Genomic DNA, 24825 nt, shown 5'->3' with positions numbered 1-24825 from the left:
TCAGATTCAGTCTGGCCAAAATGAAAATGATGATGGCTGGAGCGGGGAAAATGTTTAAAACTGGGGTAACATCTTTACCTATCTGTGATAGCGTCTTCAGACATTTATTTAAATACTACAGCACCTCAGGTTTCTATTTTTTGTCGTTGTCTGAGTGATCAAGATGGTTGATGGCAAAAGTACCCTCTTCTTTTCCCAAGCTTGACTTCTCCTCCTGGTGCAGATCTGGCCATTGCAATCTACAGCCCTTCCTGGCAGAGTGAATTACCAGTAACTTACTGAACCTCTGGGTAAGTGCGTAAAGAATGCAGAAACTCCAGCTTTGGCAAAATGAGACAGCCCTCTTCAACAGTAGCAGCTTCACCACCCCCAATGGTTTGCAGGTTATTGCCTCATTATGTCTAAGTCTTGTTTCTGGTCTTCAAAGCAATAAAGACCTGGCTTCCCCAGAGACTGCTTCTTTAATCATAAAAACACAGGTACTCCTCTGAAGCAAGCAGTATCACACAGATCAGGAAAATGCAAGTGAAAAGGTGAAAATCAAGAGAAAGTCCGTTAAGTGAAGCATTCGTTGGTAGAACTTCAACCTACAAAATATCAAGAGAATTCAGGTAAGTGTTCCGAAAACTTTGCAGCTGGATAATCCACACAGCTCGTACCACTGTCAAGGTAGAGCCACGCGCTGGCTAGATCTGCCCAGTGTTCACATGCAACGTACTCTGCTGCAGCGTCTCAGTAGAATGGAAATTTCCCAGAGGCATCTGCTTTAGCGTGCATTAGCGTCTGTGTATAAAATCCTGTCTTACAGAGAGTAAGGTGTTAGGCCGTGACGGCGTGTTCTGCACCGGCAGCAGCCCAGGGTGTCAGGAGAGGACTTTGATAGCACCTGTGAAAGATGGTAGCCAGGACGGCTGCTGCTGGAACAACTCACGCAGCCTGCAGCCCTGGGGAAAGCCTGCTGCCACAGGGGCTGGGTATCGCGTAAATTGGACTGGCCGGTCCAATACACGGCTGGTGATACGTAAGATTACCGCTTCTGCTCTCCACTCTCACCACTTCAAGGCACATAAAATAGAGCCTTCTTTCTGATAAGCATTTCCTTCCAGAGCTAAAACACTCAAAGCATTCCACGTGGTAAATATATATATTTAAGGAGAGCTATCATCAACTTGAAAGTCACAACACCGTTTGAAAACGCGTAGCTGTAGCTATTTATGACATGAGTGGCAGCAAAAGGGGGGAGGCAAAAAAATCTTTCCTGGCAGCTCGCTTACTCGCTGTGCTTTTTTCCTATAGTCTGCTGAGCCATGTAAATACAGTTTGCGAACAGGCGGCAAGCGCGAGTTTCCTCCTCTAGGCTGCCGGGGCGCAGGCCCGGGCGGGACAGGACGGCCCGGCCCGGCCCGGCCCGGCCCGGCCGGCGGTGGCGGCTCCGCGGGGGCAGCGGCGGGGTGGGCGTCCCCGGGCCGCCAGGGATGCTCGGGGGGAGGCGGCCGAGCCCCCGGCGCCGGGCGGGCGCAGCCGCAGGGCCGCGGCGCGCTCGGCCTGCCGGGGTCACCTTGGGCACGGCGCGCCTCGCCCCCGCCTCAGCGGCCGCGCTCCGCGGGCGGGCCGGCCCTGCGGGCAGCGGGCACGGCGCTGGGAGCGGGGGCGCTCCCACGCCGCCGCCCTGCGAGGCCGGGCGCTGCGCGGGGGCACGCGGAGGCGGCCGCGCCCCCGCCACAGCGGCAGGCGCGGAGGCCGAGGGCAGCCCGCCCGCCCCGGCCCTCCGTGAGCCGCGGCTGGCGCGGGCGGGCGCCGCCCAGGGCTCCCGCAGCCCCCTCCCTCGGGCCCGGCGGCCGGGGCGGCGCCGCCCGCCTGAGGCGGCGGCAGCGGCCGGGGCCGTGGACGGCGGCGTCCCGCGCCCCGCGCGCCCCCGGCGGGCGGCGTAGCAGGGAGGAGGCGCCGCCCCGGCCGTCATTTCCGCCGTGTGTCGGGGTGGGGGAGGGGGGCAGAGCGCTCGCCTCCTCCTCCGCGGCGGCCGGAGACACAGAGACCCAGCGCGGGGCGAGGGGAGCTCAGCCGCCGCCGCCGCGCCCGCGGGCCGCGCCGCCCCGCCAGCCGAGCCCTGTCCCCGCCCGCCGCAGCCGCCCGGCATCCTTCCCGCCCCCCGCCCCGCGCCGCGCCGGCCCGGCCATGGGGAACGCAGCCACCGCTAAGAAGGGCAACGAGATCGAGAGCGGTGAGTGAGGGGGATCCGCCGCCTCCGCCCGGCGCCTGGCTCCGCTCCCCGAGGAGGGGCCGGCGGGCCGGGCCCGGCGCGCCCGCCCCGCCGCCGCAGGCCCCGCGGCCTAGCGGCTGAGGCGCCGAGCCCCCCGCCCCGCGCAGGCCCGGCCGCCCGCGCCCGCCGGCCCCCGGCTCTGCGCGGCCTGCTCGTCGCCGCGGGGAGCCCGCCCCGGCCCCGGCCCCAGCCCGCCGCCGAACCGCCCGCCCGCCCGCTTCGGGGTTTAGCGTCTCAGGAAATAAGCGGGATAAATCCGCCTGCGGCCGCCGGGCCGAGGCCGCCGCCGGGCCGCGCGTCCGGCTGTCCCGCAGCAGGTGTCCGTCCCCGGCGAAGGAGGAGCTGCTGGCGGGGCCGGGGTTGCGGCGGGCAGGTGTCAGCGCCTCCGCCAGCCTCCATCCTCGCCCCGGCCAGCTCGCTTTCCCCACCCCTGAACACACCCTTGCCGGCGGGGGAGGCCGCCCGCCGCGCCGCGCTCCGTCTGCGGCGGGAGGGTTTTCATCCCGCTGCGGGGAATGTAGGTCAGAAACTCCTAAGCCTGCCCGGATCGCGCAGCCCCGGTGACCCCGCCGGTCCTGCCCGCTCTCCGTGGCACAGCCCCAGCCCCGCGGCGTGTTTACATCGTTCGGGAGCGCGCTGGGAGAGCACTCGGTACAAACGTTGCTCTCCTGATCCCTGGGCAAGATGGAAGACAAAAGCATTGATCTGAACTTGCCATCGCAGGGTGCTTTTTGCTGTTTTTTCTTTTTCCTGTCTAAGGATTTCAGCATAATCTTCAAATAATATAAAGCCGATTCAATTGTTGGGAAAAAAACCCCCAGACTTTATTTTTAGTAAGTTAACTTCCTTACTTCACTTCTGGTGGAAAACTTTGGGTATGTCTGTGATGGATAAGAGAAAAGACAAGACGTAGAGAGCAGCCAGTTGTGCAAGCTCAGTGTTCCTACAACAATACCCTTTGTTACTGGAAATTCCATGGCATTATTAAAATGGAAAGAAGTTTAAACATCGAAGTTACTTTTTGGGGTTGCAGTTTGTTTACTTTTTGTGTGTTTACTACTGAGGTCTGGGGTAGAACTGGGTAACCCGATTGGCATAGGCCGGTGCCTGCCCACACAGCATTCCTCTGGCTTCCCCAGGGATCTGCATGGGTGTCTCCAGCTGTGGGACCAGGGGCTCAGCTTGACCTACCCAGTTCTGCTGTGTGGTTTTGCCTTTCACTTCTTGCGTCTTATCTCATTATTATTATTATAATTTTACAATCCAAATGTTTTATGAGTATTTCACCATTATTGTTTATTTTCTATTTAGCCGAGTGCATTAATTTTTGATAGGAAGTATTTTAGCCTACCTATAAAGGTACGTGTGGAGAGAGAGAGGGTGGATTGTTTGAAGTACTTCAGTACATTTTGTACTTCATAGTAGCTGTATTGCTATTAGTCTGTGCAGTTAAATAACACTACACCACACAGTGTTTAGTTCCATTTTAATTAATTCATTTCTCATACTACCAAATACAGTGATTTTTAAGTTGCAGAAGGAGTTTGCTTCAGAACTCCTCTCTCTCCCTTTGTTAGAGTTTAAAAATGAAATGCTGCTAGAGACTTCAAGCTCAGATGTTCAGTTACTCAGTATACTTAGCAGCAAAAAGCTCTGTAGTGATACAACTTCTGTAACTAGGAGAAGAAATTGATCATCATTGACATACTGCTGGGAAAGACCAGGATTCACTTACTATGGAGGATCAATAATATATGAATACTATACACATAATAAATTATTAGAAGCGATATTTGGTTTACTGGCAGTGAAAGTTGATGTGTAATCTATTCACATGATACACAGCAACTAAAAACTAAAGAAACATAGAATGTGATGGAGCTTTAATATTTCTGATACATATTCACATTGTTGAGGCAATTTTCCCGTTTTGTGTGTTAAGTGCCCTTAGTAGCACATATTCCAAACTTCAGGACACTGAAAATGAAGTTGTTTGAAATGGTAACAGAAAAATAGCCAGGTTTGACTTGTAAAAGTGATGTCATGCCCTTGATCCACGCATGGAGTGTATGGTATTGTGTGGATCAAGGACATGCTAAGGTCCCTGAAAGAACAATGGAGGGTAATGCAGCTTCCACTGATAACTGTACTTGCTAGTTCATGAAGTGTAATTTGAGACCTCTTTCACTATCTGTGGTCAGCACAGTAAATGCTGTTCACCTAACCGTGGCCCTTATATTCTTCTTGTTTATTTTAGTTTCCCATGTATGTTCAAATATCCTCAGTACTTGTTACTTCACTCAGGCTGTCAAGAGGAATAAAGCCAGTTGTATGTGAACACCAGTAGTAGAATGGAGGAAATGTTTCAGCGTATTTCTAGGCAGAAGTTGCAGGTGAATGAAATCTGAATGCTGGTTAAGTTTCTTAAGCTTAGCCACCAAAAAAGTGAATCAGGCTTGCATAGCAGGGAGGGAAAGATACATATGTGTATATACAGAAGATGGAAAGCTTCAGTGTAGTCCGTTAGGGTTTTCTTTCTATGCACTTCTGTTCCAGGTTCTCCAGGTGGATTTTGATTTGGAGGGCCAAAATTAAAAGCGAGCCTTTACTAAAGAGAAGCCTAAGGGTTCTGTACCCTTTTTAAACTCTGTGCCTGTTTTAAATGGTTTCATGGTTTTCCACAGGGCACAGCAGCCTACGAATTCTGAGAGTGTTTTAGAATAATAATATAAGTAATTTTCATTTGAAATTTGAAGAGACACAATTGTCAGCTGACTTAAAAGTTTCTCTAGGTTGGATCCCTCATCCTAATATTCATTTAATTATGAATTTCATTGTTTGGGGTTTTTTTTCAGCCGCTCAGTTTATGGTGGTTGAGAAAACTTCTTTTACAGCCTGTGAGTTAAAAATGTGAACATGTGGTAAATTACATTAAAAAAAAAAAGCCACAGGCAGTCTACCTTGTTGCAATTAATGTAGGAAAATGTTAGCTTTATTAATATTCATTATCTTGGAATCATTTGTTAAAGTAGCACACAACATAACAGAAACATAACTACAGCACATTTCTGAGTTTAGAAAAGGTCACATAGTATTTTTTTAATCCAGTAAGTGGATCTGTTACTTTCAAGATCATTATTGATTTTATATGAAACAGGAATGTTTTAACTTTTACTAGGACTATTTTCTAAACAGGAATGAATGTCAGCCCTGCAAATTGTAAAGTTTGTAGAAAGATTTTTTTTTTCTTCAGATAACTTGATAATACATGTTTTTTAAGTAATTACTATGTATGGCTCTGAATTATTTGCTCTTTTAGGTATGCAAAGTAATGTTATACATGACAGCAAAAAATTTGTTTAGAAATGAATAGTAATCTCACTTGGTATTTTGTTTGTTTTCCTAGATTCAAGAATACTTAGCTGTGATATTGTCTGTTTCTTTCTTCTAATTACCAGACTGGATTAGAGACCAGGTGATTAGAATACACTCTTTGGTGACTGGAAGATTTGTATACTTTCTCTTCTTCCAATAGATCTTGAAACCACGTGGGTTTCTGAGTTGCGTTAGCCAGGATTCAAATGGTGCTTGCTGCCTTTTCTGTAGCAATATGTGGTAGTAAATTGCGTTTAAAATGTATGTTTAAAATTAAACTATACATGATCTTCAAAACATAATTCTGTACACATATCTTCTTACCTGGTAGCCAGATCTCCAGCTTCCAGTGCATGAGGAATTTATTAGTCTAACATGAATTTACTAACTTAAACTTCTGTGGTCTTTAAATAGCCAAGTACAGTGTGTGTGATGCGTATTCTGCATGTGAGTTTTATGTTCATTCACTCCTCCTCCTCCTCAAAGTGTTCCCACTACACTATCTTCAGTATGACAGAGTTCCTATTATAGTCAATTCTTCTCTTTTTAACTCTTATAATTATTCTGTAAGTAGTGCTCCTTTGAAATGTGCTTGACAGGAAGATGCAGCCTTCTTAATTTTCCTTTGCCAGTAGATTTTAACATCCTCAGGGGGCATTTCTTAGAACTGAGATTTTTTTTCTTATTTTTCATGGGCATTCAGTGCTGGGTCATTCTGCTGTGTTTACTCATTGAGGACCAAAAGAGACCAATAGTTTGTTTCTTGTAAAGACTGGATGAGGCAAAGCTCTGTCACTGCTGACCCCGATTAGATTAAAATTGGTGAAGTAGAGGTGAAAAGCTCCGTGTCCATTATTATTCCAAGCTTGCTGATTCCCTGTCACTTTTCCAGAGACACTTGTTTCAGTGTTTTTGATCTGAGTGTAGTTTTGTTCAACAGCTGTTGTCTTTTTTTGCTTATTGTGTTTATGCTCTCTGATTTTGAAATGGATAGCTTTTGGAGCCTTGTTTACACATTTTCAGAACATCAGGTATAGTATGTATTGTATAAAGAGTAGTTAACAGTATATATTCCAGTGATGCTGGAATGGACTGTATGGATAACATCTCTAAAACAATGTATTTAAAGCTTCTTTCTTAATCTTTTTGAGCTTGTATTGTCTCACTATTGATCAATTAGATTTCAGCAATATGGAACTCCATCATCTGAAAATCAGAAGTAGTTATAATTACTTGCTGAAGAAATATCTAAAAGTTCCTTTGCTGTAATCACCAATGTAAGACTACCACTATGCACCATCTGAAAATTCCGCTTCAATTAAAAACAAAATGCTTATTCACAGCTTGGACTAGCAAAGAGAGAGGCTATCATTCAGTAAATGATAGCCACCTGGTAGCATAACAAAAGGTCAGAAGGACTCCCAAATGATAAATTAGTTTATGTATTTAGCTGTCATAGTTAGGCCTTTATTACAGGCTCAGACTGCTTTAAAGACAGAATATTTTAAATTATGTGACATGCCCTTGTTGCTGGGTTTCTTTAGTGTTCATTCATTTACCCATATATCCACATTCATAGAAATGACATAATGAAAAATAATATCTTGAAAAATACTGGGATTTCTCATATTTTTGGCAAGAGTCATGTTGTTCCGTAGTGTAATTAAGGCTATGTGTGTGTGCTGCAAAAATTAACCGTCTCGCTGATACAGGGAGCAGAATGTGGACAGAGAGTAAGTGGAAAAACTGTAAGGACGCAACTCTGCAAGTTATGGTGTCACGGGTTGCCCAAGTGGAGGGCTGTGCTCCATGCTGCACGTGAGGTTGTTGGGGGGAGTCTTCTCCAGTTAGTTAAGTTCTTCCATAACTGACACATCTCTCCTTTGGACGGAGCTGTGGAAAGGCCTTTGGATGGCTGTCAGATTCTGCGTGTTTTGCCTGCATCCTTACTATAGACATCATGAAGGGCTTGTTTGCCCAAAAGGTTTTGTTTGTTTGTTTTTTTTTTAAGCTACAGCAGTTAGTTTAATAAAGGATATTGTCTCTGCTACACAGTAGGTGGGTTCCAGATCAGATCCGGGTAGCGTGTGTTTTTTTAATCGGTGCTTCTGGTCATTTAAGCTTGCAGAGTTTTCAGTGTTAGGAACCTTGAGTCGGTGGGGATTTTTCTTACAAACTTGTGAAACTTAGGGCTAGAACTTGGCAAAGAGTCTGCCCTGCAGTGCTGCTCTCAAGCTTTGTCTTTGGTACAGGTGCAAGGTGTTATTTCATAAGCATTTCTTTCAGTTGCAGTTCTGCTTTTCTGTCCCCTGCCACTTTTTTCCTGCCTCTGTGCCCTCAAGTGTGCTGGAGCAACTATTTATGAGACAACAAGGTGAACTGAATTTGAGATTGATCTAGGTTAAAAATAACCCTGCAGAAAAGGGAAAGCAGAAGGGACTTTAGTTAACCTGGATCAGCTTCCTGATCCAGTTCACTGCAGCTATGCTAACAGTTGTACCGGTGCAGGTAGGATATGGCACAGAGGTGAGACTGGATAGCAGGCACAAAATAGGGGTTGTCTGACCTACTGCTGTTGCCGAAAGGAGAGCTGTGGTGCTGTGGTCTCAGGCTGTACTACAAGTCTTTTCCTACCATATGCAGTTTCTACGCTGTGAGCTAGAAATGCTTCCTGGGGAGTGGGGGAGAGGACGAAGTAGCAGTGGAGCTGTGAGGAGGTAAGTGAGTGAGAAATGTGTTGTCTTAGGAGTTGCAAAACTGGAAAGATAAAATCACCGTCCTTTTTTCCCCCTTTTTTTTCCCCCTGGTATGGTTGGGAAAGGATTACACATATTCCTTTGTCTAATTTTATTTATTTGTGTTATCCTGGTGTTCAGGAGGGCTAGTCATGAATCAGGACCCCGTTTTGTTTGTACAAACACAAAACAGACAATTTATTCTCCAAAACCCACATGTTCTGTTTTGGATAATAAGGTGAATACAGACAGATGGGAAATACAAGATGAAAGTGAGACTAGTAGTCTGTGTAGCAGGAGAATTGGGATAAAGCAATTTGAGGGTATGTTTGTAGACATTGGTGTGCAGGGAGCTAGAAGAAAGATACTGGGGTAGCCCTGCGTGTGGTGTTTGGGATCAGCAGTGGTAGATGAGTTTCTTCGGTGCTCGGTTGAGCCTGTCACTTTGGCATCCTGCTTGCTGTTTCTTCAGTGTCACAGCAGAATAATGTCCACTAAGAGTAAGGTTTAACAAAACAGCTGAGCCCATCTGGTGGCTTGCACTGTTGAAAAATATGTTTTTATTCCTAGACCCTTCGTGGGTCACAATTCTAGTGTTTTTCCCATCCATTGATAAGCTGTTTTACATAGGCAGAAAACTATGTGGTTTTTATCCCTTTGGGTTATCTGTAATTACTTTGCACGCCAAATCAATTCACTGAGGTGTCAGATGGCAACAGACAGAATCAAAGGAAGCGATGAAAGCACTGTTGGCAATGAAATGGTGAGGTGGCAAGAAAAAGGAGTCTCTTTTCTTAGCATTGAGCCCTTAGATTAACTCAACAGTTTCCTAAGACCTCACCCTGCTAACTTTTTGGAAAAATGATTACTCCAAACTACACCTTTCCCACCTGCCTTTGTTCGTATAATGAATTACTTCAAGGCTTGGAGTTTTTAGTGTGAGATGTTAGCACCTAGCAGTTGGACTTTGCTTTTTCAAGCTTTTCGAGTTATATGAAGGTAGAGAAAAATATAGCAAAACATTGCTTCTTTCCATCTCCACCCTTATCATATGGATCTTTAAGACAATAATATTTGAGAAGTTTTTTGTTGGTTTTTTTTTCATTTTGTATTTAGTTTCAGTTCTCTTTTTGCCAATTTGATACTCAAACTAAAAAAATGTTTTTATTTCATTCATTCATTTTCTGATTCATTAAACTATTTTCTACTATTCCCTGTCCAGAGGGGTTCATCTATAATCATAGAGGGCTTGCTAGCTTGTGATACAATGAGTTCTGGTATGTATTCCTGGATACACGTGTAGTATGGGTTAGGCTAACTGTGTGGGTTGCTTAACATTTTACCATGTAGTAAAGATGTGGAAACACCTTATTGGTTTGGGTTTTGTTTGGGGTTTTTTGTTGTTGGTTTGGTTTTTTTTTAAGGCCACAATTTTAATCACTTCAGACTAAACAACCAGTTTGTTTTCAGTGTTTCTTTACATTGAGGTATCATCTGCCTATAGTTTTAAGCCATAGTTTGAGGGTTTTAGAAAATCTTTCAGAAAATCCTAGGGTGTATAAATACACTCTGCATGTTAGAGATAAATGGGCCTCGAGACTCTGAGAAAGCAAAAATCTTTTCCATGACATAGCTGTTCTCTACCAGAGAAAGCCTGGTGAGCGTTTTGAGCCAAGTTCTCTCCATAGGAAGGGCAGAGAATTACTGTTCTACATTGCACTGACTGCTTCTTCTGAGAGGTATGGTGTCTGTGTGATAGACTAACACTGAAATGTAACATACCTTACTTGTGAAGTTAAAACAAGAGGCATAGAAAATCCTCCTTCAACACATTGTTAGATGAATGAATATCTAATCTGCTGGGTGATTTTATAAAGGTAAGCGTTAGTTTTGTTATCCATCTGCCTCTTGTTAACTTTTATCCTTTTGTTAAAATACTGTCATGTTTAAACAGAGGACATCAGGAACTTTTTGTTTATTTTATTTCATTCAAGTTAAGCTGCTTCCAGCAAGTACATACTTGTTAACCTACTGCACTTGCTGTTAGCACTCGTCTATAAACCCACAGACTTCCACAGCTGCAGTGTGGTTCAAGAAATTAAAACAAAGGAAACTGCATTTCTGGCATGAAGAAGGAAACTTTAAAGATAGAAAAGATTGTTGTTTTGCCTGTGCCCAGAATCCGTTTCTCTTCCCTCTCATGAAATGACATAATTAAGGGTGTATGTACTCAGATACATCAGCAGGTGCATTGTAATAGTAATTAAGGTTAGTTTTGATTACTATGATATTAGGCAGTTTGAAATTCTTTGTTTGTCTTGTAGCAGGTAACAGTAATAGGTTTATTGTATATTTAAATTCTAATTGTTAAGCATATGATAATCTAGCCTTACTTTGCACAGGAGAAAAATGTGACTTAACTGCACCAAAGTCTATCATTAAGATAAAGGTTTTAATGCAAATTACCTGTATTAAAGCATTTTATTAACTGATCCATAGATTAATGTGGAGCCTGGAGGTTTTAATCAGAGTTTCTCATTGAAAAACAGGGAAGGTGGTGGGAGAGAGAGAAAATGTATTACATAGCTGAAGTCATGCCAAACCAATTTGAAAGATCATGGTATTTCCGTCAAACAGGTGTCATTATGATGAAAGGAGATATGTTTTCATTGACTTGTTGAGGACTATTTTGTATCAGGCAGCTTTAAAAAATTCAGTGCTTCAGTCATACATTTGGTCCTTGTGAAAACTTGTGCAATGAGAAGGGGGGGCTTCTCATTGAAATTCAGGACTATGTGTGCACTGTAGAGCCCAGCATTGGTACTCTGCTTTGGGAATTACGGGTTAAACATCCTAAAGCAGTAGACTGCAACAGTGCATCCTCTGGTCAAGCTGGTTTCTCTCTGTTGGCTTAAAAATCAACATTTTAGTGGTACTTGTTTATGTGAACTGAACTGAAATAAGGCGCTAAATCATTTAGCTTGATTTAATGGCCTATATGAATATGAAATTGCAAAACAAGTAAGTTTTGTAATTAGTGTAAGTCTATAGCAGCTTCACGGGATGTGGAATCGCCTGGGAGGTTCTGGGTGTGTAGTGCTTTGTAATGGTTCTTATAGTGTCTTCTGGTTCTTTTGCAAATGAGCAGATTTTTTTTTTTTCTTCTTTGAATTTCTTGAGGACTAATGATCAGATGCAAAACTGACACGAGAACAAAATTAGCTTCAGTTTTTCACACAGATTGCTTTAATACCTAGGAACAGTTCAATTTCTATCTAAAATTTGTCTATTGTTATGACATGCTTTCTGCCAAAAGATTGCTCTTTCGATTCTACCTACATCATTATCCAACTGCTCATTTAGTATTCAGATGCAGAATTTATTTCATTTGTATATCAACTTAGGGTTTTTTATATTGAACTCCGAGGTAGAACATTATTGAACTTTAAATGAATGTGTCCACAGTTTGTTTTTTTTCCTCCGTCTGTTTTCATTGCTGAGTAACATGTGTTACCATTTGTAGGTAACAGACATATCAAACACATTGCATCTAAGGTGAACACCCAGGAAAATGTTGGCAGGATGGCAAAAGGTACTGAATGATTCCCATATGAAGAATTACTATTTAAGTGACATCTCTTCTGTCCAGAATAGGTAGAGGATATGATCTGTAAAATTGTGTGTGGCATGGGAAGTGAGAAGTGTCCTATGCTTGCCCTGTTCTTGCTTTTCTCAAGCAGCCACTTTGAGCCACTGTTTCTATTGGCTTTTTCCTTAGGGACAGATAGGAATTTATTCCTAATAAAACATTAGAGTCCTTCTTGAGAACGAGGAACTACAGAAAAAGAGAATGGAGAGAAACCAGGCAACAGCTGGTAAAAGAAGGTGTATGGGTCAAGAAATGTGAAAATAGGGAGTCAAAGGGAGCACTAAGCAGAGTATGGTCTGAGTCTTGTCCACGTTCTCCTGTCCTGGAAGAGGGAGCTGATGAATGTTGGCCAGAGGTGCTCTGTCTGAGGAGGTGGAAGTAAATGCCATGGGTGTCAGGGTCATCCTGTGAAGCTTCTTCCTCCTAGTTGCAGCTTGGTCAGAGCCAGTGGAGTTGATGATGAGATCTTGCATCATGTAGAGCCTTAGAGGGGAAGTGTATAAATATAAAGGTGAGCAAAGAGCATCTTAATGAGAGGTTTTGGGGATGCTGGAGGAGGGGTTGCCACTTGTCTCACTCGGGCCATGGCACATGTGTGTATTCCACCTTATCCCAGAGGGAGCTAAACTCTCAAGGACCCCATGAACAGCAGTATGGATGTGCCCATCTCTTTAAAATATTTTTCCTGGCTGGGCTCTGGATTTAGCCCAGAGTACAAGCCGGTCCACCTGACGTCTTGCCTCTTCTGGTGGTAGGAGATCCCGTCTCCTGCTGTCTGGGCAGGGCAAAAGGTGCGAAAGTGAAGTATGAGTGCATAGTGGAATTTTCCAAGATGATGAGTGAAGATGAACTAGATGTCATGAAGCCTACTGAAATACTGCGTGGGGAAGTATGTGTATATATCATGGGGACAACAATCTTATGCTGGTGTTACAGTTCCCTCAATCTTGTAACCAGGAATTACGCTGTTGCTGTAGGGGTGGCTTTGCAGGTCAGGGCACCAGTGACTGGCTTCATGCCAGATACCCAAAGCTACATATTCTGGTTCTGCCACAGATGCCAGGTATACTTGGAGTGTTGTATAGTTTCAGCCATCTTTAGCATTTTCCGTTGACACCTGTTATGGCGAGTCCCTTATTTACCTAGAGACCTAATCTTCATTGTGCGCTTGACTCTATTCCTAGCAGTCCTCGCCTATGTTTTCCTGTAGTCTGACGTTAGACAGTTTTACATTGTACTGAGGTCCATTGTTTTCTGTACCGAAGCGGCACTTTTTGATCTTTTTATCATGATAATTGTAGGTGCTACTTGTGTACCTGCAAACAGGATTGTTGAGTTTTTGGGGTTTTTTTAATAGATGGTGTCTCTTTAGAAGCTTGCTATTTTCAGGAGCTAAACTGATATTATAAAGTTGTTCCCTTCAGAAGAGTTGGCGTGTTTTGGTGGTGGTGGTTTTTGGTTTTTGTTTTGTTTGTTCTTTTTTAAGCAGATGCTTGAAACTATGCCATTTATTAAAGAAAAGCATTTGCTAAGTAATTGATAGCAGGAATATAGAACATAATTTGGGCAAATAACTGTTGTGCTTTTCAACTGTAGGAAAGTGTTGTATGATGATTTGGTTGAATTTCTAAATCAGTTATAGCCACAATTATTTGTTGGTATTACTTAGAACGGTTTTTCAGGAGCTCTTTTAGAAGCGATTTTATAGTTTCTGCTGGGCAAGAGCTGTGCTTTCAGAGTAGAACCTGGTTTCTGCTGGTATGATGGTTTTTGAAAAAAACAAAAACAAAAACAAACCAACAACATGGTTGTATTGTCTCCAGCTTGAGGTTTGAGGCTATAATTACAAAACTTTCCTCAACTTGCTGCTTAGGGAGTAGTTATGTGACCAATTTTCTTTGGCAGTAAAGCTGACTTGAAAAATTCCTGCCCCGATCAGCCCTGCTGCTCTGCTCCCAACTACAATTTGCTGCTCCCCCTGTGCTGATACAGCTGTTTGAGGACTGCTCTGAAGTGTCACCGAAATGGGTAAAACCCTTGCTTCCACCCGGCTCTGCTGCTTTAACCCATTAATTTCATGGACCTGTCTTAAAATATGGCCCCACCTTGTGTTGGACTGATACAAAGGAGGCATGTGAAAGAAAGGGTGAAACGTTGTAAGTGGATTTTGCCACTGAAGAAAAAGTACTAAGCATTTCACTGAAGGGAAGGAGAAAATGCTAGCGTCGCAGAGTGTTGATCTAAGCTTTTAGATAGGTTAACCTGAGATGGTTTTTAATTTGAGGGTCTCTTTGGAGCCTTCCCTTCAACCAGAGATGCTGCTGACTGACTTTTGTAACACTATGCATCACCATGCCATTCTCAAATACTATCAGCAAAAATTGTCCTATTTTTGCTTACTACTGAGACTAAAATAGTATTTGTAACATTTTAGTTCTGTTAAATGCAATTGCCCTCATGGTCATCAGAGCAAAATTTATTTTGACAAAGTTATCAAAAGGATCACCAGCCTTCCTTTTCATATTTTTAATTACTCCAGAATGTACTCAAGTATTTGTTAGGACAAATAAAACTGGAAGATGACTAATACATACACACTTATTTTGGATGCAGCATGTAAGTAGGGAATAACAGGAGGAAGAAGAGAGGCATGCAGATCTATGCAGTAGCACAATGAGAGATGTGAAAACCAGGTATCGAAGCTAGCCTAAATGATACAGTAAAGCTAGAGGTATAAGCACTGCAAATTTAGTATGATCTTTGACAAGAAAAATTAAGGCATCTCTTGCATTTACCTTTTCTGCGGTTGAACTGAATTTTCCACTTAACAGTGAAGATACGGATTTTATGCAGGATGTATTTTTCATTTAAAGTGAAAATAAAGTTTGTAGCCTTACTGCCCTTTCTTTCAAAAGATAACTTGTGGTAGTTCTGCCTTTCTTTGTGTGAAAATAATCCCAAACAGAAAATAGTAGTTGGCTGGTTTTCCACAGTTCTATTGAGAACATTGTAATTTTCTCCACCAACTAAATTGACTCATTCATTTCCACTAATACATACAAACTTACTTGTTCCACTGCCAGTCTTGTTGTTAAGAGGACTAGCCCAAAAAGCAGTGGCTGGGAAAACAGAGTACTAGATGCTCAGTATGGAAAGCATATAAATGCAAGCCTTTCACACGCAGTCCCTTCGGACTTGGACACAAGAGGGAAATTTTTCACAATGGGAACAATCAGCCATTGGAGTAATCTCCCCAGGGAAGCGGTGGATTCCCCAACATTGGACACTTCTAAGATTCGGCTGGACAGGGTGCTGGGCCATGTTGTCTAGACTGTGCATTTGCCAAGAAAGGCTGGACCAGATGATCCTTGAGGTCCATTCCAACCTGGTATTCTATGATTCTATGATGTGTTATGGAGAAGCTGAGTAGCAAAGCAAGTCTGTTGAGCTTGAGGTTGTTACTTGTGCAGCACTTTAGAGGGGTTTATAGAAAGTGAGTGCTAGTTGGGGCGGAGAGAATAGAGATCAGGTACATTTATGAGAAATAGAGCGGTGGTGAGAATTTGGATTTCTCTCAAATGGCATGGTGGTGGTTGGATAGCCTGAAGAGGGCAAGAGCTATATGAAAAGCAGTTTTGATTTCTTGTTGAATGTACATTTAATCATGAAAAAAAGAGCCATTTACTGAGTTTGGATAAGATGTATGCTACAGTTGCAAAAGATGGAATATATTCAGTATTATGGGCGTAAGACACAATATTGGCAGTTTTCTGAGAGTCAAAGTAGTAGTAAATACTGAAGAAGGAAGATGCAAAAGAATAAAGAAATAGTATTATTACTCCCTGTTAAGTATTTACTAATTATATAGGTAGCAGCAATAGCATTATAGCATGAGGAATATTTTTCCTCTTCCAAAATACAGAAGTACACTAGTGTTATGTGTAAAATAAAAATAAATAAATAAATAAAAACCAAACAAGCAAAAAACTGTTGACACACGTAAAAGCCCAGTTTTTCTTTATTGGTAATATGGAGCATTCTTGATGTGGTAGAAAAAAAGGTCTAATCATCCTCTGTTATGCAAATCTCTTAATGTTTCTCTTCTTTGGGACCCTCGCTTCCTTGCTGACAAGAGGCCATTGGACGTTTACTTGTGCTCCAAGAATATGATGAAACAGTAAATCTCCCTATTTGTGGTTACATCAAGAACTGTTGAATAAAAGGTAGTGTTAAATTTTTTCTGGAGTTTCGTCATTTGGCAGAGCATATTCTCTCATGAAAGATTAAATTGCAGATGCTGCTGACATCTGTTACTGTTTGGGAGGTTCTTGTTTCTTTGTGTATTTGGAGGAGGGTTATCCGAATCATAATTACTTGTCTGCTGCAGCAGCAGCAACTTTGCAGTATCCTTTGATAGGAGGCAATCTGGAACCACAAACGAAAACAATACTTCATTTTTATAGATGTCTGTTCTTACTGGTGTGGTTTTGCGGTCTAAACACAGCTTAATTGTCACAGCATTGGATAATTTAGAACTGAACTTAGAGGACTGCTATGTGAAGTATTAAAATACTGTGCTTAGAATTAGACATTGTTGCTGTTTAAAAAGTACTTCCAGCTAATTGTTCTTCTCAAGTACTTCTTCAGCAGTGATAGTATTTAAGAAGGGACAGCAAAATTAGAACAGTTTTGAAAGATGACCTACAAGCAGATATAAGTCTGGTCCTTCAAATTGTCACAATTTAAGAAGGCAAAAATGTAGTCATAACAGAGCCTAATACTTGTAGCTTCTTTATACTGAAGTATGCATATACTGTATGCATAGATGGAATTCTCTTAATATTCTCTTAATAACTGAAGGAAAATCTCTGAACAAGGGGAAGAGGAAGTTTCCCCTGTAATTTTTCAGGTTAGAGAAAGCAAGGAGAAGGATAACAGTTTTATTACAACCAATATAATTACGCTCTAGATAAGATCATTGTTTGTAAACATTTTATTGTAGTTTGACAAAGACAATGTTGTTGAGTGATAGATTTGTGTTGAAGTTAGAAAAATGGGAAGAAATGGTAGTTAATATATCAACAGTTACAGCTTGAAGCATTCATGTATTAGTAATTTTAAATTCTGTAAGGTACATTAATATTCTGTAGAGTTATGTGAGATACTACAGGAAATCGGAGATCAGTTTACCTTTTTTCAAGTAAATGCAGAAAAGAGTGGAGATGATGGCCAGTTATTGTTCTATTCACATCTTAGTCATTGTGTTTGCCAAAGTGACCAAAATAATAAGCCTGTTTCGAGGGAAGGTCTTTTAATATATTGTGGGGTTTTTTTAATCAGGTATATTTGTTTTATTCATTTATATGAAAGGAAATAAAGTCTATTTGAAATACTTCTACTCTTACAGAAACTTTTTATTTTTTTCATTTGAATCTCAGAATGTATGGATGATACTGCTATTCCAAACAGCAGTAATTTTGGTCAGAAGATAATGGTATATATGTAACCTCCCTGTAAACAGGCCATAAAGCATTGGCAGTCTAGTGGTGGTGGTGAGGTAGTTATATTTTGTAATTTGGGTGTCTGGTTAAGGGTAGAAAAAAATTGGACATTTATGTTCAAAGTTGAATTTTTAAAATTACGTCGTTAATGGGTAAGGGATGTGCTTTTCTTCTATTGGCACTTGTTTGTAGTAGTATGGTACAATTAATTTTTTTCCTTACCTCAGTGAATTTTTTTTAGCCTCTTAACAAAAGCATTTTTAAGAAGTCATTTTAACTTTAAGAAACTGAAAAGCTTTTTACAATGCAATCAGATATTCTGGTGTTCTGTTAGACAATGCAAGTACATAATTTTCATTAATTCAAGTTGCATGATGCAGTATTACTTGGCGATTTATTAACAAAGAGTCTAGCTTAGGAACAAATTTTTATGAGTATCAAGACAGTTTGTCTTAACTCAGTGTTTCTGTTTTAGTACATGTAGCAACATCAAAAAAGTGAATATCTTCTTTATTGAAGAGTATTTTCTGTTAAGTTCTTCCCATTAAGTGATTTTAATCACAAGCACTATTAGCATTCTCGGTAAAATAAAGTATGTTGAATTTGGGATGTGTCTTTCCTGCCAACAGGTGTTTATGCACCATGTCTCTGTGCCTTTCTGTTTTGCCTTTTGTCTTCTAAAATCTAGAATAGAAATTACCACAGGCTGCCAAGATTGTCATTCTTACTGAACTTTACCCCTCAATTCCTGCACCTGTTTAGGTAATCAGGAAGACATTTCCACTTTTAGAAAAAGAGGACATGTACATCTTGTTAAAACAAGGTGTCATAGGGTACTTTTTAACTCTTTGTATTTCAAGAAGATATTTTTATCTCATAATTCAGGATAATAGGGATGTTTTAAATAGTAAACACTGGTGTCTATTTCAGTTTAAAAACTTTGCATTTTAATATTTTTAACTACTAGATATTAGTTAAAATTTGCTTTGCTTAGAGTAAAGATTACATTATTTCAGTGTGGTTTTCAGTATCTTACTTTGATAAGAATAGGATTATTCAAACCCTTTGGAGATACGTTTCTTTTGCTGCCCCTTCTTACTATCATATTTGTGGTATTATGGGTTGGATAAATTTTTAGTGAAAACGAAGGATGGAAATGCAGCTTTCCTATTCTTGGTAAATAAAGCAAAAAAAATCCACCAAAATTCAATCAAATTAATGTTTTCAAATAAAAAAAATCCAGGCAGCACACTGGTGAAATATTTCAGGCAAGAGAACTATATCACTTGAGGAGTGTACCTGGATGTCATTTGGTAAAGATGTGTGTATGTGTGTTTCTGAGAGGGGAATCAAAGACACAGCAAGAAAGCCCTGGATACAGTTTGAGCAAACAGTGGAACATGGCCTGTGAAAAACATAGCAAGGTATTTTTCAGCTGAGCGTGGCTAAAGAAGCCTTATTATGGGCTTCTCAGGTTCATTTCTTCTTTGTAGAGATAGGCTTTTATACATCCTTTGTAAATACCCAAGATTGAATCGAGATAATCTGCAGAGAGCAGCATCTCGTGTATTTCTGTTCAAGTGGTGAGTGGATGATGGAAACAGGTAACCGGCTCAGGTCAAGTAGGTAGCAGTGTGCATTTGTGTAAGCAGCGTGTTTTTTTCTTTCTTGACTGACTTCCACCTGTAATGATATCTACTATCCTGAAGATTATTTTGCTGTACTAGCTAGTCATATTTCTTTGCTTTTGATTTATGGTTTATTATTTATATCAACAAGCTAAAACATGAATTTTCAACTGATACATCAGTTTCCTGTCCTGGGCAGTTAAATGCCAATATATGCTTTCTTTATAGAAACTGCTTCTCAGAGTTTGTGATCACATGCCACCAGATACAGTGTGTCAGTTTATTTTGCAAAACTGATGCTTTCTTGCTGCTAAGAAAGTTTGCAATTCTTATATAAATTTATAAGCTTTAAAAAAAATTCTGGTGCAGCTCTTCCAGTTTTGTCAAACCTTTATTGTCCATGAATAAAGAGTCAGCTTAAAAATAAACTTCTATGGTCATAGAGCTGTGATAACAATTGGAGGATTCCTTGCTTGGGCAAATTAAAATCAGTATCTTGGGGGGAGGAGGAAGGTTTTTGTTAAGGAATTTGTTTCTCTTGTTCCTATGTATTCTTCTTACGATTCTTCTTGAACTTCTCTCAGATGTAATTAGCATACACCTCCCCCACCCCCCGTTTTTTTTTTTTGTTGCACCTTTTTTTCAAGCTGTCCTTCTATCTGGGTCTGTTTCACCCAGATTACTTTTATGTCTCCCTTACATTTTCATTCAGATTGGAATTAATACAATAACACACACACACACACATCACTTCCAACTGTTTTCTATTGAAGTTCTATGTGAAAGTTACTTGATTTGATATATTACCAAAAATTTAGCAATACAATGGATAGAGAATAAAATGAAATCATGGTTTCCTCCCCGTTTATGTTCTTACTGTTCTAATCGGTTTGTGGAACAAAAAATAATTCTTCAATGCCGTGTCAGACCAACTTTCTCCATTGTATTATAAAGTGAAATGTTCAAGTAGCCTTGAAATCTTGGCAATTTTGACATTACAGAGTTCTTAAGTTGGTATGCTACAACTTTGTTTTATTCCTGTGTTTGTTATGAGTTAGGGAATTGTGAGGTTCTGTATCTGTGACTGTAGATGTACTGGGTACCATTCAGAACCATAGTGCAGGTAAAGTAAAGGTAAGGATTAGGAAGAAATCTGAACAGAAGGCAAGGAGATCAATAGAACTGTTTGTCATCAGAAATAGGAAAGGAGCCCAGTATTTTCAAAATTTACCATTCTTCTGTTTGAAAACTTCTCTGAGAGAGACTTTCATAGCTGATGTGACAGAATTTTATGGGAGGGTCTGCTGATGAGCCACCTCTTAGTCTAGATGATGCCACAAGGTGATACTTGACTTTTAGGTTTCTTTTTTAAAACCCTCTAAGTTTCTGTAATCAAAATGAGAAAGAAAGAAAAAATAGTAATGTTGGAAAATCAAACTTTAAAAGGCAGGAAATGCAGAATTAAAATTACCTATGTGACTGTATTTTAGCTCCTTTGCACCTATGTGTTGTAAGAGAGAAAATTGCATTACTATATGCTCCTTCTCCCCCCTCAAAGGATCTTGCTACTTTCAGTGCACAGGACATTGAGCAGTACTCAGAAGTACATTAAGCAAGTTTTATTTATCTTTTCTTTGTTATTTTCAGTGCATGTCTGTCTACCTTATTTACTGCACATTATTCTTTTCCTTGGGAGCTTTTTACAGAAATCATTATCTTAGTATACAACTGTTTTGCAAACATTGAATTTACCTTTACAACATCCTGCTAAATGAGGAGGTTTTCTTATTCCCATTTTACGAATAGGGAACTAAGGCACAAAGAGATGAAGGTAATATGTTTGTGTTTATTTAGGGAGCCCTGTCTGATGTGATAAAGGCTTCATTTCTTGGGGCACATGATACATGAAATCCTCTGAAGTATTCAGGTGCTGTTTATATAGATTTCTGTAGCAGTTACAATTGTTTCTTCTTCTTTGTGAAACGGGCACCCAGATACCATTTGGTCATCATGAGGGATAGAAAAGCAGCAGTACATGCAGCTGAAAATAGTATGGTTTAAGGAACTTGTCACAGAGCAGGGATATGTCCACTCCTCAAGGATGGCATTCAGTAGCCTTCATCATCAGCGTGTCCTGCTGCTTCCCAGAGTTGTGTAGATCTTTCCACCCTACACAAAGGAGCCCTACAGATACCTTTCCTTCACCACCTAATCCTGAATGACTGCCAAGGCAGTTCAGTACACTGTACTGCAGGAGGTATCAGTCTGTGGAAAAATGAATACATGGCTGTATCTGTTGTTACAGAGCATGTGTAAAAAAGGGCTATGCTGAGGTTCCTAAAATGATGCTAATTCTGACTTTTTTTTTATGCTTTTGAATACCAAAATATGAAATATAAATAATGTTTTTAAAACATAGTTTTCTGTTTGAAATAAGTTACATAGACAAGTACTTGTTTATACAGTTTGATTTGTAAATGTGTTCCTGTAAAAAGGGAGTAACTTTTACTAGTCAGTTATTGTCTTTATTCATAAATGTTCATAATTAGCATAACAATAGGTTGATAGCGGATTAGGTCACTTTGTCCAATGTCAGTTGAATTTCTGTTTATTTATCGAACGTACAATAAAGCTAAGGGGTAATATACTAGCTTTTTCAGTGGCAAATTTTGTAGCTTGTATATTTTTATGCTCAAGTTGGAGGAATTTATTAAAAATTTTGAGAAGACATCAATTTGTATAGATATTACCTCAAGTTTAAAAAAGAAAACTTGGAATCGTGAGAAGGGAATAGGTACTGGTGATAAGTCTTTGCTCACTGGAACTGTTAGGAAGGTCTTTTGCTAAACTCAGAAGTACTCTTAAAAACCCCATTAAAAGCTCACCTGTCTGTGTTTTGTAAGAATAACAGAAATGTGTCAGGCTATGGTATCACAGTATGAAAATTGTTTGTAGATACGATTTGGCTCTTACCCGAGGTCAAAGCACAGTATTTGTTGACCTTCCTACTTAGGCTTGATGCACTGAAAATCTGGGCTGTTAAACTTGAGAGTCATATGATTGTCTAAATCCCTATTTCTCAGTTGCGATGTCCCAGAAAAACAAGGCAGAGGCAATGCAATCAGGCTTAACAGTCCTATTCCTTTTAACCATTTCTAAATTTCTGTTAGGGAAGGTATAGCTATTAGGAAAATTATTAGCTTTTTAAAATTAGTTGGCACTGTTAAGCACCTTTCATCTGAAAACTGGCAACTAACTGCAAGTATTTATTAAACAATTAACTTTTTAGAAGACTCAGGCATACAGCAATAGTGAAGTGACTTCTTATAATTACTGTAGGCTTATAGTAACACTTCTAGTAACTTAAAATAACGTGTATCTTCATTTTTCGCCAGTCATGCATTTAAATTGGCAAGTATAGTTTTCTCTCTGTAACAGACCTTATTTTATGGCAATTAGTATATCAATTTACTTCACGTTCTCAAAGTGCTTATTAATTTTAGCTCAAAATAGATCAAATGTACCACATGTGACTGCTGTATCATAATACTACTTATCTATTTTTAAATCTAAATGGACTCTGGGAAAGTACTTTGCAAACTTTTGGCTTCTATCACAGAGCAGGTTTCCTATGTATTTCTGGATAAAGTGCCTCCTAATGGGGTCCTGTATTATCCATGGGTCTTTCTGGCCATGTTTCAAGGCTTTTATGTTTATTAATCAAAAAAACTGAAATAAAACTCAGGTGAATTGTGTAAATCCTTTTTCAAAATGAACAAGCTGGGGAGACTCCATCTTCTTCATTTCAGTCCTGAAAATGTTCTGATATTGCAAAGGAAAATGAGATGTATGCTGTAAGTCATGAGCTCAGAATTGTATTGTGGTATTTTGTTTTGTAAATGTTTTCTCTGTGAACTTATATTCAACACCAAAGAAATAATACTGTTTCCCTGTGTGTGTTACAAGCTTTTCAAAACGTATTAAATGTCTCATTAAAAATATATTGACTAATGGAAAGCAAACAGTCTTCACCTTTCTTACTCTGTAATCATGGAATCGTGGCTCAAAAGTTATATAAAAGTTAATATTTATTTTGTAATGGTCAATTGGGATCTCTTTATCTCCACTGCATGTGGTCCAAGGTTGAACATTAGGACTTTTCTAGCAGGATCTCACCTCACCAAATTATCGTAGCATGAAAATGAATAAGGTAAGAGAGAATCTCCAAGGCAGTGAAGAATTTTAGTATTTTCTACGTTGAAGGCAGCTGTAAAATAAGACAGATAAATCTAAGGAGAGCAGATGAAATGTTACTGAACTGGTTGGTTCCATGGTTGCATCTGAGTATGCAGTTGTGTTGTATGCTAATTGTAGTTTGGCTTTTCAGCGTAAATCTGTGTAATTGCCGTTTGTAGTAATTCAGTCTGAGAGTTACAAAGACAAAAATACCAGCAACGAGCAGCACCACAGAGATGATATCAGTATTTAACAAAAGATGATAAAGGAACATTAATTATCTTTGCAGTCTGAACTGCATCATAATTTGGGATCCAAGGGAGTACCGTTAGGTGACAACCATAGACAGACACAATCCACAATAGACTGCAGATATTTTCATTGCTTAGCCTATGAGCCAAATAGCGGTAGTGCTGTGTGGGTTTTCTGAAGTCACTCTTCGTGCTGCAGTCTTGTCGCTGGCTGAAGAGACAGCACCCCAAGGTCAGATTTTTCATTTCATATAAAGATATCAACACGTTAGTGATGCTGCAGCCACTAAGTTTACAACTTCAACTTCTCAATGAAAATCTGTAGCAACATCAGATACAAATTAAGGAGGATAGCAAAACAGATTTAACAAACACTAACGTTTGAGGCATTCTTTTTTCTCAGCGTGCCCAAAGTATATCTGTCGTTTGCTATTCATATCCTGAGTCAGCTATTGCTAAGTCAGAAGTTGCTAAAATATTGAAGAATATTAAAGTGGGTGTTTTGTCTTTCATTTATGCACAGTTGGCAGTCAGTAACTAAATTCAGTTTTCGTTTCAGTTTGAGAACTGAAATGAAAAGAGTTGAGATAATGAGATTGTATTGAATCAGGTTTTGGTCTTTGACCTTCTAAAATTAATGTCTAAAACAGAATTAAGGGTGGAATTGTATATAGACATGGAGTATTGTCCTTTAAGTTTAAATGGCTGAAGAATTACAGCAGTGAGGGGTTGGGCTTTTTTCTTTTCCATGAACAGTGATAGGGCAGACCTCTTTTCACGTAGAAAAATTTTGCCTACGCTCTTGGGGACTTGCATTGTACAACATCTCTCTTTTTTTTTTGTTTGATTCTGTTTTTTTAATGAGGCCATAGTTGGCACCTGACTTTTTTTTTTTTTTTTTTTAACATGAGAGAGTAAAACTATTCTAATTGTTTGGGAAAATACTGGTGAAGATGCCTTTTCTTGCTCTATACCTTACACTCAAACTCAGGTTTTGCCTCCACTCACAGTAGTTGTTTCAGGTGCAGAGCCCTCATCCTGCCCTTCCTTAGCTCCTTGTTTCACTTTTACCTCTGTCCTGTGTCGGCTCCCTAATGCAGTCTTGCATGAGGACACAGTTCCTTGCCTGTTCGCCCTTCCTCTGCTCCCCGCCCCCCCCCCCCCCTTCCCACCCCCCAGTTCTGTTGTGA

At 40.5% G+C, this 24825-nt stretch overlaps 1 protein-coding gene across 2 annotated transcripts in view; it reads left to right on the top strand.

Annotated features, from left to right (window-relative positions):
• The first annotated feature begins 1514 nt into the window (after positions 1 to 1514).
• Positions 1515 to 24825, top strand: part of PRKACB (protein kinase cAMP-activated catalytic subunit beta) — a 76264-nt gene continuing 52953 nt past the window's right edge. Inside the window, exon 1 of one of the 2 annotated variants that reach the window (XM_075508491.1) lies at positions 1515 to 2221. In XM_075508491.1, the coding sequence (XP_075364606.1) occupies positions 2176 to 2221 (46 nt within the window). In that variant the 5' untranslated portion in view covers positions 1515 to 2175. The remainder of the gene's footprint in view (positions 2222 to 24825) is intronic. The other variant, XM_075508493.1, reaches the window with a different exon arrangement.

This window comes from Mycteria americana, chromosome 7 (genome assembly GCF_035582795.1).
Source record: "Mycteria americana isolate JAX WOST 10 ecotype Jacksonville Zoo and Gardens chromosome 7, USCA_MyAme_1.0, whole genome shotgun sequence".
Classification (NCBI taxonomy): Eukaryota; Metazoa; Chordata; class Aves; order Ciconiiformes; family Ciconiidae; genus Mycteria; species Mycteria americana.
This window is presented reverse-complemented; position numbering and strand designations above follow the sequence as displayed.